This window comes from Mya arenaria, chromosome 16 (genome assembly GCF_026914265.1).
Source record: "Mya arenaria isolate MELC-2E11 chromosome 16, ASM2691426v1".
Lineage (NCBI taxonomy): Eukaryota > Metazoa > Mollusca > Bivalvia > Myida > Myidae > Mya > Mya arenaria.
This window is the reverse complement of record NC_069137.1, coordinates 6208916-6224984: the sequence shown is the minus strand read 5'-3', so window position 1 is coordinate 6224984 and position 16069 is coordinate 6208916. Positions and strand designations below refer to the sequence as shown.

General features: G+C 33.1%; 2 protein-coding genes across 3 annotated transcripts in view; both read right to left on the bottom strand.

Moving 5' to 3' along the window:
• Window positions 1–5997: 5997 nt before the first annotated feature.
• LOC128221238 (uncharacterized) lies at window positions 5998–7953 on the bottom strand. The gene is made up of 4 exons (XM_052929764.1): window positions 7648–7953; window positions 7260–7471; window positions 6806–6945; window positions 5998–6532 (listed from the first exon to the last, which is right to left on the bottom strand). Exons 1-4 carry the CDS (start codon window positions 7793–7795, stop codon window positions 6499–6501), a joined length of 534 nt encoding a protein of 177 aa, XP_052785724.1. The 5' UTR covers window positions 7796–7953; the 3' UTR covers window positions 5998–6498.
• Window positions 7954–9112: 1159 nt separating this feature from the next.
• LOC128221360 (uncharacterized) overlaps window positions 9113–16069 on the bottom strand; it is a 40417-nt gene continuing 33460 nt past the window's right edge. For both annotated transcript variants that reach the window (XM_052929960.1, XM_052929959.1), the window contains exons 9-10: window positions 13502–14178; window positions 9113–10596 (exon numbers count right to left, since the gene is read on the bottom strand). In XM_052929960.1, coding sequence (XP_052785920.1) covers window positions 10557–10596; window positions 13502–14178 — 717 coding nt within the window. In that variant the 3' untranslated portion in view covers window positions 9113–10556. The remainder of the gene's footprint in view (window positions 10597–13501; window positions 14179–16069) is intronic.

Below are 16069 nucleotides of genomic sequence, written 5' to 3'. Positions count from 1 at the left end.
AATATTAAAATGGAAACTAGCAGCACAAGTCCAGTAGCCAAACGTTTAATTATGAGGTGTTTTAGAGGCACAAGGCTTACATATTGATATACACTTATTTTTTTTAAGTAATATGTAAATACTGCAACGACCCTAGTTAAAGAAAGTACACAATTACAATGTGTGATTTCAATCATGAAGTGAGTTGGTGTAATGTTGTCGAGGACAATGTTCCATAACTAGCGTGTAATTATCAATGACAATCGATGTTATTAATCCGTATAAACGTTATTGAATGATTAAGCCCCGTCTACTAGCTAGGGTTTACATAGTATATCATAGTATTTTATGTACTGACGATAACAAAAGAAACATCTTAAATCACGGTAAAATGGTTAAAGACATTTTTATCTCGCTGTTAACTTACACGGTCAATTGACATCTGCTTTATTATCTTGTTACTTCCAATAATTACTTTTCTGAACCGTGCAAACCTTACGTTACAGTTATAGTATATTACACTTGTTTTAATAGGTCACAATGTTTGAAAACTATTTAAGAAAAGTATGTCAATCTGTTTAGTGCTACCTTGCCATCTACTCTCGGCTCCATCGGCGGCAGAAAATAAACAATGTGTGTCTTTATCTAGTGATGAAACGATTATCGAGTACAATCGATAAATCGTCCCTGACAGTGTAATATCGTCGACAATCGATAGTGATTGACCAAAATCGATGTTGCTCATGCTACTTCCGGTAATAACGAATTTTTGTAATGCGGTTACTAACATGTACTTAGTGCAGTGTGCATCATTTTGCAACTGATGTGCGATTATTATGTATGTGTTTAAAGGCATCACTCGAAAGTAAATGTTGCTTCGAAAGTAGCATTTATGACGTAATTTATCACGTGCTATACACACACTGTAACGTAATATATCCGTAATTTATCCGTTATGTATATATGATTGACACGACAGGGATAAGGGAGGGGACTCGAACTTGTTCGTTTGTGTACACCAATTTATATCTATATAACAGAGTAAAGTTTTACCACAGATTTACTGCACTCTCACATATATACCATTTTTACAACAGTTTTTATCGTTGAAAGAGCAAATTTTTGCGTAAATATCTGCAAACCAATAATATAAGATTGCTGACAAAAAATCAGATCGTAGATTTTCATATTTCCATTCAAAAAGTAATGTTTTATGGCTTAAACCGTTACTAACAATTTTTGAACTTAAATATAAAAAATTGCGATTTAATTTTTGTCAGCAGTCTTATACCACTGGTTTTCATGGATTTTCGCGAAAATTGGCTCATTCCAAGACAAAAAATAAAAAAAAGATGTCAAAACGTTTAATCTGTGAGAGTGCAGCTTTTAGAAGGTTTTAGACATTGAAAATTGATGTTAAACTAGGAAATTGGTCATGTTATATTCTAAAATTGATGTTATAACCATTACTTTACGTCTCTTGTCGTAAAATACGCCAAATTTGTCCTACCTTCAAGTCATAACAACTCCCGATATATGGCTGCACCACAAAATAATTTAAACTGCTCATTTCAGTGAGAGATGATTTGTAAAAAATCAGAAGTTTTCCAATATTCATAACCAGATACACCTGAAATTACGAAACACCTCTGTTTAACCAATGGAAATTAACAAGTTTAATATGTAGTAAAAGATATTCTTAAATCGAAATGAGGAATATACGCAAGACTATACCTATGAATGGAACAGCCAGGTACCACCGCTTTTCAACCGTTTCAGACAAATGCTATTTTATTATTACGCAGAAAATAATTCTGTTATTTTGTCTTGTATTTTTATCTTTATTTTATCTTTAAAAGGAAATCGGCTTAAAATATTTCATTTAATGACAGCTCATGTCTATTATTTTTAGACAATAAATTTGACAAACTCAAGCTTTTGTTTCAACTCGAGTCATTGTGTGCTCGAACAAGGAAAATAATGCAAGTATTGTGTTGGTGTGGTCCTGTGTTGCCAGGGGTCGGGGAAGCTGGTCCTGTCAAGGCAGTTGTTTTATTGATAGAGGGGAAGGATAAAGGTTCTGTCAGCGTATCCTGCTTGCGGAATTAGTTATAGGAATTTACTAACATAGAATATTTCATATTATTCGGTAAACAAATGATCCAAGTTTATTTGAAAAAAAAAACAAAAAAAAACAACAAAAACAACAACAACATCTAAACTTCGATATCTCACTGTATCAAAAATGTATTGACAATCTGAAAAATAATTTCCGTCAAAATAATTATTTTTAAGCAGTTTCGCGTGTTTTTATTGCTTGTAAAGGGAGATCACTGCAACATATAACATTCGTAACAATGAGATATTATCCGGAAGCCGGTCAATGGGTGTCGAGGTAAACATGCACCCGATTTTTTTTTTACCAACAAGCCCGACGATTTCATCGCCAGTCCGACAATCTACAAGGATTTTTTCGAATTCGGGTCATTTTTTTTTGTCGCCACGGGCGATCGGGCTAAGTACATTATTCCCACACTCTGCACATGTGTAAAAAAGCGTTCTATGTGATTGTTAAATTAACTAGGGGACACGATACTTATCACATAATAATAATTCATTATCTTTTAAAGATGCACTCTTACTCCCAAATAGAATTACCACAATTAATATAATTGTTTTAATATACCAAAAAGGATGAATAAATCAATGTCAAAACCAATGTTCCTTATGTGTGAAACCGAGTTTAATTTGAAAGAAAGGTGCAGAAAACACGGTATTTCTAACATATGAAATGATAGTAGATCAGAGTAAATCTTTTAGCATTCACAAATCATTTAATATGTTTGCGTATTCAGATAGTAAGTACATGGTCCTAATATTGTTTTAAGTATTTAATATTTTCCAAATGTGCATTGTTTAGTAAGAAGTTTAAGGTTTACCACTTAAAATTTATGTTTGCTTTATTTTGTGTATATTGACTTTTTATAAGAGTGTCACTTTAATGATATGAACCAGGTTTTTAGAGACAGAATCTCGGACAGAAATTCGTCGTCGGTTATTGACCGGACAACGTTATATTCTATACTAATTAAGGACTGTTAGTTTTAACTTATATAGGATAATTTGTGTTCATATTTTTCAATAAAGATTTTAAAATGTAAACTATTGTAACTTAAAACAGGAAAAATGAATGAATATTATTACGATTTGTAAATTAATCATCTATATTTTTACATTTTATTATGTCCCTTTGACGGCAGTAAATTTACATTTTACTGACCGTTTCACTGCGGTACCTAACAATCCTTGATAAACACACCTATATATATGTGCATGCACTGTGCAGTTTTGTGCTGTTCTTCCATATTCCTTGTTTGTGATTTTGTGTTCTATGTCTTTGGCGCTTGCCCAGTGCCATTAAACAGGGTTTTTGTTTAAACATTTTGCTACTGAGCTTGTTTCTGTAGCTTTTCGCAATACTATTGGTTAAATTATACTGTACTTGTTGACTGTTAAATCAGTGAAGCAGTCATCGACGGTTATCAGAGCACTTCTCCGAGTGTAAATATATTTTAATGTGGTCGATTTTTTTATGAAACAGGACCGGAAAAAGTAATCATTTTGTTTTAAACCTGAACAAAATGTTTGTTTCAGATTTAAAACATTATCAAAAGTTATCAAAGTCTGACACAGTGATTGTGTATCGGAAGAGTGGCAATGGGCGGACCTTTTAACACCCGCGAATTCTTATTCTTATTTATAAAACGTATATATATATATGCTATTGTGGATGATAGTTAAACGCGTCAAAGAGTACATATATAAATTTATAAATACTATGGTGTTTTATATTTTAATTAGTATCTAAATACTGTCAAATTATATATTAGACGACTTAAAATATCAGACGACAGTTCCCGCGACTTAAATTCGAACAATGAATGTGAGCGCCAAATAAAGGAAATCAAGCGAAGAGTTAGTGTGAATACCCAGCCAGCAAAACATATGGGACCCATATGGGTCCCACATGGGTTACCATATGGGTCACATGTGGGCTACCCATCTGGCCCCATATGGGTTTTGCAACAGGTCTCCATGTGGGTCCCATATGGGCAACCCATATGGGCTGAATGTGGGACCCATATGGGCCCCACATGGGTTTTGGAGCTGGGCTCGATTTAGGTCCCATATGGGCCCCACATGGGTTTTTGAACAGGGCTTGATATGGGACCCATATGGGTCCCACATGGTATTTGTGGGCTCTATATGCCCTACCTAAGCAATTAATTTGGGGTAAACCGTTACTTTTGTCATTACATGCTATATTTTATTGATTCCAATTACCTACAATATTTGATCTTGAATGTTACCTATTGCATTACTATCCTTTCATTGGTTATCTAGACAAACAGCTATGTTGAGAAGTACAAATGACATAATGTCAACATAATATTTCATTACACAACAAAGATAGCAATAATCTTATTAAGTTTATTAACATGAAAACATAAGAAATGTAAAACAAGATGTGCACTAAAAAAGTCAACAAAAATAACATACTGACAATGTTAAGATTTTGGGTAATACTGGCAATATAAAAGTGGCAAACAAGAAAAATGTGACTGAAATTATGACACATTTTTTCAGTTTGGTTTGACAATACCAAGCTAAAAAGATCTAGTACATTTATATGGTAATTTGATTAATAACTTAATAAGTGAAAACTTTGTTTTATTGATTGTATCTGTCAGTTAAAGCTGTCAAACTGAAAAAGCGTGTCAAAAATTACATGTAAAAAAACACACGTTTTAAAGGCTTTAACGACATTCGGAGCTCCTCGGCCATTTTATCAAGAAAAACCTCTGATGTATTTGGACGGTTTACATACTCAGAAAGCGGTACGTTTAAGTCCGCTGCAAGTAGAACATGTAGTAATTTTTTTAGCAGTTAAACTTTATGACATAACTCTTGGGAATCTTAATAATGTTTGCAATAATACACTTCACTGGCAATCAGTTTAAACTTAGATCAATAAACACAACTCTAAAACCCTTCATTTAATTAATGATATAATTAAGAAATTTACAAACTACTTCACCTGATGTACCGTCATACATCTGCGTTTGTTTTCGATAAAAATGGCCGAGGAGCTCCGAATGCTTTAAAGAATTTGTTAAAAAAACACTAATCGAAAGACGCACAATTCTAATAAACAGAGCATGGAGTGCATCTACACATTCAAGTATAACAATATTGCTTAGACATAAAGCAGCGTTTCAAACCAGAAATGAAATAACAGTTTCAAGTTAATTGGCACATTGGATTCAATCACAAAAATCATACATGTAAAATAAAAAAAAAGAATTTAAAAGGAGAAAAAAATAAACAAAAACCAGAGCTACCAGACTAACACAATTAATGCACTTTGTAGTACTGACTAGTGAACTGACATGACTGAATGTTAAAACACACACACACACACACACACACACACACACACACACACACGCACGCACGCACACACACACACACACACACATATATATCCTTATTTCCTTATTTCCTCCATGTATGTTGAGTTACATTACAAAATACATTTGAAACAAAAGTAGAGCAACAGCATATAAGTTATAACAAATATTAACATTAAATATTAACATAAAATTATATCATTTGGACCTGATTCATTGTTGTATATCAAGAAGGATTAACTCATATATACACATTCAATCCATAGGTTAAAAAAAATGTATCTACCATGTACAAATCTGGGATCACAGTTATAGCCAAGGAAATAAATGGGGTTAAAGTCATCTGGCCCCAATTTCTCGAAAGTTCTTAAGCGTAACACCCTTAAGTAGCTTATTTTATTCAGCCAAATATCTTACTTAATCTTAAAATAAGTTTATCGTGATTGTATCAAAGTTTAAAATGCTGTACCCAGGATAAGAAAATATTATAGTAAAACAAAAATCGACATCATTCCAAGATATTATGATAATTATTCAATGCCAACAGGTTTCGCTTATTAAGAGTCTCCTTTAAAACAATCATCCAAATGTGAACTAAACATATTTGTCTTGTTGATGGGTCTCTTATTTGTCACGGACAGTTTGTCTTATGTTTTTACAAAAAAGTAAGAGCAATAGGATTTGCCTATAAATACAGTGAGAAATGCTCTTCTTGCAACCTTTAACGATATGAAAATTTAGGGGAAAAGTTGGGATATCTCACTATTACATTATTGTGATACATTTTGCATACAAACTACATAACATGTCACACGACATTGATGTGTTTATGATAAAACAATAGAAGCATACATACTGTACATAATCAATTGGAAAAATATTCTGACAATTTTTGTTGGTTTAATTTTGAGTCGTAATTCCGAATTTTTATGGTAAGTAAATAAGTCAACATTCTACTCAGGAAGCATCGGGGTGACCCATGCTCGGTCTTTGCGGCCAACCTCACGACCTTGAGACTCTAAATGGCCCCCTCCATTTCCTTGCGGTTCTAAAGTGTGTTGCAGGGTTCAATTGTAGACATCCTGTAAATAGTGTTAGTGGATAGATGAATATCTGAGACAGTTATTTCATCAAAGTGATTATCAAATGTTTAGTAATAAATAAGCAGCATTTTATCGTCAACTATATATGGTAATTTTAGTTAGGCAGAATTTTTTTTAGATAGGTATCTTAAAAAAAATGTCATTTTTTAAGACTAATACTCAGTTATATATTTTCTTTAAATCCATTGATGTATATGCACAGCATAGGTAGTTTCATTTAGCACACCTTAATATATACAACAAGAAAACCACCTGCTGTAAAGATGTTTATCTTTTTGTTTGGTTCCCTTTAGGTTGTATTGGCGGGCCAGATTTGTTGTCAACACCGTCTTCATTATCTGTGAAACCGTGTCCACTGTGTCACTCCCACCATATTCTGCTAAGTATTTTACCTTGAACAAAAAGTTGTGCATGATGACTGTAAATCCACATGTAAATGCAAAACAGCAAAAACTTTCAAGCAGAACCATAGTATCACACTCAATGTGGTACAATTAAATATTAAAATTTGAAGCACTGTCATCGCCCCCTATACTGGCTTAGTTTGTGTGTCTGCCCTTATATTGATAATATCAGATCACGTTTCAAAAACAAACTTATATGAATAAAGTCACTTCAAAATGTAATTTTAAAGCTCAAATTATGCATGTTTAAATTTAAAGACACTTCATAAAAAAAATCAGACAACTATGTTTGGGAAACTTACAACGGATGTTGGAGTATTCGCTTGTGACTTTCGCTTTTTGAAGGCTGCCAAATCCACCACAGTTTTGAGGGGGAAAGATATCCCCTCTGGCAACTCATTCGGAACTGCATCTTGTGCTAAACCTCTCGCCAGGATGAGACGCAGGAGCTGCGTATGCTGTCGCAATTGCTCCTGCTGGTTTTCCAAAAGCACAAAGATCCAGGTGTCTCGATCTGGAACAAATACCATTCTGTCAAAAATAAAAATTTAAACAAGACACTTCAGGTAATATACAGTGAACCATTAAACCAATACTGTGATTGGCTGTTTGTAAATGTTTATAATAATAAAAAGATGCAAGGTTCAATTATGAAAACCATTTTACATTCCATGAAATTTTTCTATTTACCCTCTTGGATTCTGCTCTGCCGAGCATCGAATAATGAACGGGTAGTTGGAATGTTGGGGGGGGGGGGGTTGTTGGTCTTGGCTGTAACAGGGCCATCATCCTCATCATCACCATTAGCAGCAGTGGCAGGCTGTTCACACTGGCTCATATCCTCGTACAGCCTCGATCCTTGGTGCACTTTTAAATTGGATAAAGATTAATGATTGTCAGAATCCATTCAAAACAAAAGAATCTGTTAAAGTCTCTTTGGAGGTCTATATGTAAATATGTTCCCCACAGCTGCATGAACCGTTGTTTTTTTTAGTTTTGGTTTGTTTTGGCAATTGCCATCACGAATGCCTTTACTTTATTATTTATATATTATCGCGAAATTATATGACAAAATACAAAATCGTAGCACAAACAATACTTCTACATGAAAGTCATCAGTAATTCACTTGTTTAAAATCAAATTACTATAAATATAAATACAAGTTGCTTTAAAAGTTAAATAAGAACCTTTACCTTTTCTTTAAAGATGAATTTAACCATTGTTTTTACATTCAATCACGTTCATCATCCGCGCGTCGATAAAATGTCACGTGACAATTTTTATGCATATTTTTTTTGATTTGTGACTATATTGCTACTAAAAACACAATTGCAAAAGGTTTATATTTAAGAAGTAATAAAAAATATGAAAAAACGAAAAAAAAAATCTGTTCCTTGTGTATTTATGTATTATCGCCACAACATCGTGCCTTACCATCTAACACTGCCCAACCATAATGATAATGCCGAGTATATGGGACCCATATGGGACCTATCCGGGGCATATCATGGCAAAAGATGTGAAGCCGATTCATGAAATAATGAACTTTTTTCACATAGTATCGATGTTTATATATTTTCATCTAACAATGATCTTCGTTTCCCTTTGTGTATCCAATTAATATAGATGAGCAGCTATATGGGTCCCATCTGGGTCTCATCTGGGCATTCTCATCCATATGGGTCCTATATTTGCCCAGATTCAGCCCATATGGGACCCATTTAGCCTTGCTTGCTGAGATATTGTACAACGTCATTTGTGTTAAATGTAGCGAGTAAAATGTAATAAATCATTAGAGTAAATTTAAGTATGTCAATAGAGTAAATTTGTGTATTAGTGTAAAATGTAGTAAATTAACAGTGTAAACTTTAGTAAGGCATATGTGTAAAATATAGTAAGACATAAATGTAAAATGAAGAACGTTATTAGTGTAGAATTGAGTAAGATATTAAAGTAAATGCAGTAAATTATAAGTGTTGATTGTGGTAAGTCAAAAGTGTAAAATTGAATGAGACATTATTGAAAAATGTCGTAACCTGAACACCAAAAGAACCTTTTTATGCAATGACGATGAACTCCATGAATCATAATTTAGAAAAATGTATTAGTAGTAACTACGTTATTTACGTGAGATACAAACATCAGACGCAAAACTACCAGACAAATCACTTTAATGCACATAACATATTTACAAATCGTCAAATGAAATTATATTTATTTGAATGTATTCTGAAACCACCATAACGTATAGAAAATAGCTACACACAAAAAAAAGATAAACAGTAATAATCACTTTAACGGGACTCACTCACAGACTTGATGCTGGCAACGAGTTTATAAATCTTTGCTGAAATACAGTTATTCTACTTTAATACTTTGTAAAATTGTGTTTATTCATGCCGAAAATAATGAAAAAAATTGCCGGCCAATAATGACCAATTTAAGTCTCATTATTAATAAATGTTTACAAGAAAATTCCTGTTAGCAACGTTTGAATAACATTTCACCCGATTCTATTCGATATCCGCTCCTATCAGTCATGAACGAATCACTTTAACTTACACAACATACATATGAATGCGAACAAATAAAACTCTAGGTACTATAACGATGCGCACTGAAATCACTATAACCTGCGAGGTTTATACAACCAGATGAAACTATATTTAAGTTAATGTGTAATCTGAAATCACTATAACCTGCTAGGTTTATACAACCAGATGAAACTATATTTAAGTTAATGTGTACTCTGAAATCACTATAACCTGCTAGGTTTATACAACCAGATGAAACTATATTCAAGTTAATGTGTACTCTGAAATCACTATAACCGGCGAGGTTTATACAAACAGATGAAACTATATTTAAGTTATTATGCACTCTGAAATCACTACATGTATTACCTGCGAGGTTTATACATACAGATGGAACTCTATTTACAGTATAAATGAGTACTGAAATCACTATAATGTGCAAGGTGTATACAAAACAATGAAACCACATTTACAGTATTACAAGGTATACACAAATGAAACTCAATGATGTAATCTGAAATCACTATGATGTGAAAGGTATACACAAACAAATGGAACTCCATTTACAGCAATTACGTACTTTGAAAACACTATAATGTGCAAGGCGTATACAAACAAATGGAACTTCATTTACAGTAATGATGTACTCTGAAATCACTAAAATGTGCAAGGTATACACAAAACAATCTGACTGGTTTTATACAGAAACTGTAAACTTTGCAATCAATATGATCACCGTGAAAATAAATAAAATCTTAAACATCAATATATTTTTCATAATACAGCAATTTCACTTGCCTTTAAGTCCATTTATTAAATGCAGGTTGTTACGTTTTACAATGAACTTGTTTAGAACTATAAGGAACTCACGAATCACGTTTCAGTTACTTTTTCTCACAGGTTTAAGCCGTCGACTATGAACTTTTGTAGAACATAGCTCCTTGGATTTGAATGCTACACCAGTTATTATACCTGCTGGTGTAAATCATCAACTGTGAAAAAGTCATTGTTCGTTCCACATTAATTCCTTCCATGCGAGACGTCTTAAAGTAGTTAATATTTACTTAAAGGGTATCATCTTGGCTTTCTTCCCTATGTCGGCCCCTGAAACAAATATATTTACACTCAACAATAAAATTGGTGATGACTAAATCTAATTTACTCATGCTGATAAGAAGAAAGTTTTCGAATACTTTATAGTTGTAATGCAACAGATAAAAGAAACCAGTATGCGATTCGTAAAAGATATCCGACTATGCACAAAGTATAGGTGTCTGAATCATGAGCTGTAAAAAGTTTTACTATTTTAGTTATGTTTCTAGTGCACTGCACTCTTTCGATATGATCTTTATTATTTTAAGATTGAAGTCAAACCTCAGAAGCTATAATCCGGACAAAAACAACTATTTGTACAAAATAGCATTCTGAAATCTGTGTTTTAAATAGCGACCAATATTAAAGCTGCACTCTCACAGATTGAACGTTTTGACAACTTTTTTTTGTCTATGAATGAGCCAATTTTAGCAAAAGTTTAATGGTAACCAGTTATATAAGACTGCTGAAAAAAAAAAAAAACAATCGCACATTTTGATATTTAGGTTCAACAATTGATGTTTTATGCATTTTTCTTAAACCGTCAGTAATGGTTTAAGCCATAAAACATTTATTTTCGAAAGGAAATATGAAAATCTAACCTCTGATTTTGTGCCAGCAGTCTTAAATCATTGGTTTGCAGATATTAACGTAGAAATGTACTCTTTCCAAGACAAAAAATAAAAACGTTATAAAAATGATAAATCTGTGAGAATGCAGCTTTAAGGTACTCGGGGTCTTGCGACTTATTTCATATATCAACTTATTTCTGAAATAAAATGTTGATTATTCCTTTGTATCTAGTCATTCAAAGGTTACAAAGAGTATGCATGCCACATTTCATGTTGTCGGTTTTTAGTTAAAAAACATGTCTTGCAACATTCAACAGTAGCTGGGTCGAGGTTCCCGACCAATAACGATTTTTTTTACATTCTAAAACCAACATACATACCCTCCAAATCACGCTTAGCATAACATCAGTTTGACCGTGTTCGACCTAATAATGATTCGTTAATGATACTTGTACCACATGAGGAGATGTGTGTTGCTTCCATACATGCGTTTACTTTCATATTGGATCGGTGATAAGTATAATAGTGCAAAAACTAAAATATAAGATAAACTCAGACTCTATTCTAATATACACATACTATTTATTGCACGGTAACTTTTTAATATGGTATAAAGCAGTCAATGCATCCACTATCATCGTTTTTAAATGTATATATAACTCGTGTTTCGCTCTCGTGTATACTTGCTATAAGTTAGAATTACTAACAAACATGTTACATATGATACATATAATACAACGTGTAACGAGTACGAGGAGACACGTCTTGCAAGAAATATAACAGACATATACATTGTATATACATGTATTTTCAGTGACGGTATTAGTGTGGAAGCTGTAAAAAGTCACCCCGCACTTACATTTAATGTTGTCATAATTTCCAGTTTTACAGAGACTGTGATCGGTAGTTTTTGGTTTGCATAATCTAGTTGGCCCAGTGCCAATAAACCGGGTTTATGTTTAAACTTTTTGCTACTAAGCATGTTTCTGTAGCCTTTTGCATATATATCGTATTGTTACATAAAGCTAGACTTTCACAGATTGAACGTTTTGACAACTATTTTATTTTTTGTCTTAGAACGAGCCATCTTTTGCGAAAATGCATGGAAACCAGTAACATACGACTGCTGACAAAAATTAGATCGCAGATTTTTATATTTAAGTTCAAAAAATGATGTTTTATGCATTTTTCTTAAGCCATTAAACCATTAATTTTTGAACGGAAATATGAAAAGATGTGATCTGATGTTTTGTCATCAAATTTTTATCGTTGGTTTGCAGATATCTACGCAAAAATTAGCTCTTTCCAAGACACAAAATAAAAACAGTTGTAAAAACGATATATCCACGAGAGTGTAGCTTTAATGTACTTACAAAATACGCGCATAATAGGTAAATAATAGAACTGGAGTGCAATTGCCATAACTAAAGTTATTATTTATATTAACATAATGCTATATAGGACACGTGAACTTACAACTAATATAAACATGTATTTTAACTAAAAGTATGACATGGACATGGTAAGTCCGTACTTTCAGTGGCAGAATTTGTCGTATTGTCTAATTATTGGACAGAAAATATGTAAATAATCAGTAAAACATAACAATAATGAGCTATGCTTTTGATTGATACATGGAATTATCCCAGGCCCCAATATCACAAAAATACTTTAATCAGCTCTCAATCTCAATCTCAGCTCTTTTTACCACATAACATCATAGTATTATTCAAAATCCTGTATGTTTTTATACTTTTTGAAAATGTATTTTCTCACAGAATATGTTATTGAAAGATTTTGACATTTTTTTAAAGAAAACTTATTCTAGAACAAAACAAATACACTTGAGTAATTGTTTAAAGGCAATGAATTGTAATCCATAACAATTTTGGATGTATAATATTTCCCATTGGAATCTAGACCAAAAGTTTCAATCAACATATTTAATGACATAATGCGGTTTTAAAATTTGTAAAAACATATATGTCTATAAATTTTGATGTACTATTATAATAGAAGTTGAAATTGAGTTTGAGATTTGACTAAAGTATTTTCGTGATACCTTTGGTCAGGCCTGTTGAGGACGTATACACTTCGGCGCATTCATAAGAAATATCTACACAGAACAAAATAAATAAAAAAACTATATTAAAATAAATTTCAATTTACTGCGAAATTGGCCTTTTTTATATCCTGATAACAGCTTAAATTTAATTGAAATGATTTGCAAAACGACATAAACATGTATTGATCTTTAAAATATTTAAGTTAAGTTTAGTTACTACAGTCCATTTCAGTCTTTTCATCATTCAAAAAATCCAAGTAACTATAAGTATATCACCTACCGTTTTGCATTGAATGTTAATGTAATTGGCCAGAGGCCAGATTGATTAATCTCCCTCAAGTTGAAAGCGGGCTGATTCTCTATGTCCACCTGTAGCTCTCTCACGTCCTCATCAGGCTCTTCTGTATAAGTGTCCACTAACTCAAATTTCACAGTATTTTGCGACTGATTCATCATACTAAAGATACTTATGAGCATTCCTATTGGCATAGACATACCAACGAATTTAATGTGTTGTGTGATGTCGGTGAAAGAGGGACGTAGACCCACCATTTGGAGAGCGGGCTGGGTCTTTATGTCCATCGTCAGCTGCCTCTCGTCCTCCTCAGGCGTTATTGTACAGTACACTATCTCACAGTGCAAAGCAAGTCCCGAGTGTATCACCATACTAATGAGACGTCTTAACTCTCCTGCTGACATGGTCATTCTCTCTAATGTAATGTATGGATGGTCGTCAGTGGAGAAGGGATCCGGAGCTTCAATCTGGAATGCGGGCCGGTTCTCTATGTCCACCTCTTGCTGCATCTCGTCCTCCTCAGGTTCTATTGTACAATTCTCTAAATCATAACTCACATAATCTCCCGACTGTATCGCCATACTAATGATACGTCTAAACACTCCTGCTGACATCAGTATGTTCCCCAAAATAACTTCCGTTAGGTAAGAAAGTGGCCTATCCTGAAATGCGATGTTAACAAAGTAGCTGATGGTCGGCTTTATTCAGGACGCAATGGACGATGGAAATGATATGATTTTACTTCAAGCAGTTTTGAAATAAAAAATAATCGATATAGCCTGGCGGCTTAGCGGCGTGTAGTTAGCGGAATGAGGTTCTAGTGGACTGACGGCCTAAAAATTTTTTCTATTTTAATTCCATTTCAATGCGGTTCTTTCTCGAAAACAATTAAAGATTCACGTTTTTTTCTATAAGTTATTATTATTATCATAGTAGCGATTATCAGCATTATTAGGAAGCCATTCTGCATTTTGCGAACAATGTTTTTGGGTTTCAATCAAAGAAAAGTCAAAACTATCATTTGACAGTCTCTTATTGACAACTCCAATGACAACCTTTCATTTCAAAAGAACGTTTTTGAAACACTATTTTTATCACCAAACGTCGATCTAGCAGCACAACCGCCTAGCGGCCTAGCGGCCTGGAGTAAGCAGTCTGATAAAATAACGTTTATTACTCAATGAAAACATCCTGTTGCGATTTTCAGCAATTTAAGTCAGCTACAAAATGTTTAGGTTGAAAAAATGACAACGTCAAAACTGTCATTTAAGAGCCCCTTATGGACAATGAGAAGGATATCATTGCGAATTTTATTCATTTATGCTAAAATATTGTTATATTGCATAGCATTTTGTGATAAGTTTTCTTTGAAAACAAAAATAAATTAACGTTTTTTTATGCACAAATTAACATCATGTTGCGATTATCAAATTGTTTCTAAAATATATTCCCCCATTTTGCAGTTTTGAAAATAAAACGTCGATTTAGCAGTCCGGCGACCTGGTGGCCTAGCGGCGTAAAGTAATCGTGTCGCCGGCCTAGAGGTCTAAATTTGTTTTCTATTTAAAAAAAATATAAATAGTATGCGGGTTCTTCGAGCAATATTTAATTAACATATTTTATTCACAAATACACATTCTGTAGCGATTATAAGCATTTTTTTAAATATCACCCGTAAGATAATTTCTATTGTATAGGTCGTTTTGCTCAAAGGTCAATTTAGTCTGATTCAATCAAGTCATGGTACTCATGACAAGAAATTGACATGATGTCATCGATGATGTAAAAAAAAGTCTATCACAGAAATATGTTTCATTGTTTGGTCTGTAATAATGTTTGGAAGGTGTTTTTTTACCAAATTCTGACAAAAACAAAAACTCCGAATAATCATCTGATCAAAGATAGCAATCAGTATAGGTAGGACACTGGTTCGGTTCGACTAAAATAGGTAAGCCTACTTTGATATCTGTCTTCTTTTAGGTCAGACACTAAATGTGTTCTATATTTTATAGTCAACTAACCAATTTGCATGCCAGAAAACACTTATTTCTAGATCATCACACTCGAAAACCTGCACTTGCGTAACAAAAAAAACAACAACAAAAAACGTTAGGGTATAAAACTGGTTTAACGCAACCACTGTGTGTTCGGAAGAATGTCCATATCCGGTCTACGAGAAAAAAAACAATGCGGTGAAAATGACAACAATTAATTGTAGATCAAGTAAATCCAGCAACTTAGCTTGTTTTTTGAAAAATGAATCACAACCCATTCAGCTTCAATGCCGTTAAATATGGAAGGTTGCTGATGGTTTGGCGTGGTATAACTATGCTTTGATTCATCGCCATGCATTCATAAATAATATTGGATTTTACAAGGAGTAAGCACTTGGTGTAATTTTCCCTTTACACCTTATCTTGGATAAATAAAACAACTCCCTAGCAATAATAGTTTTCTGAACATACCAAAGTACTATTCATTTTTGGTAAGCACATGCCATTGTATTTACAATGATATTAACATTTAAATGAAATGAAGAAACTTATATCTACA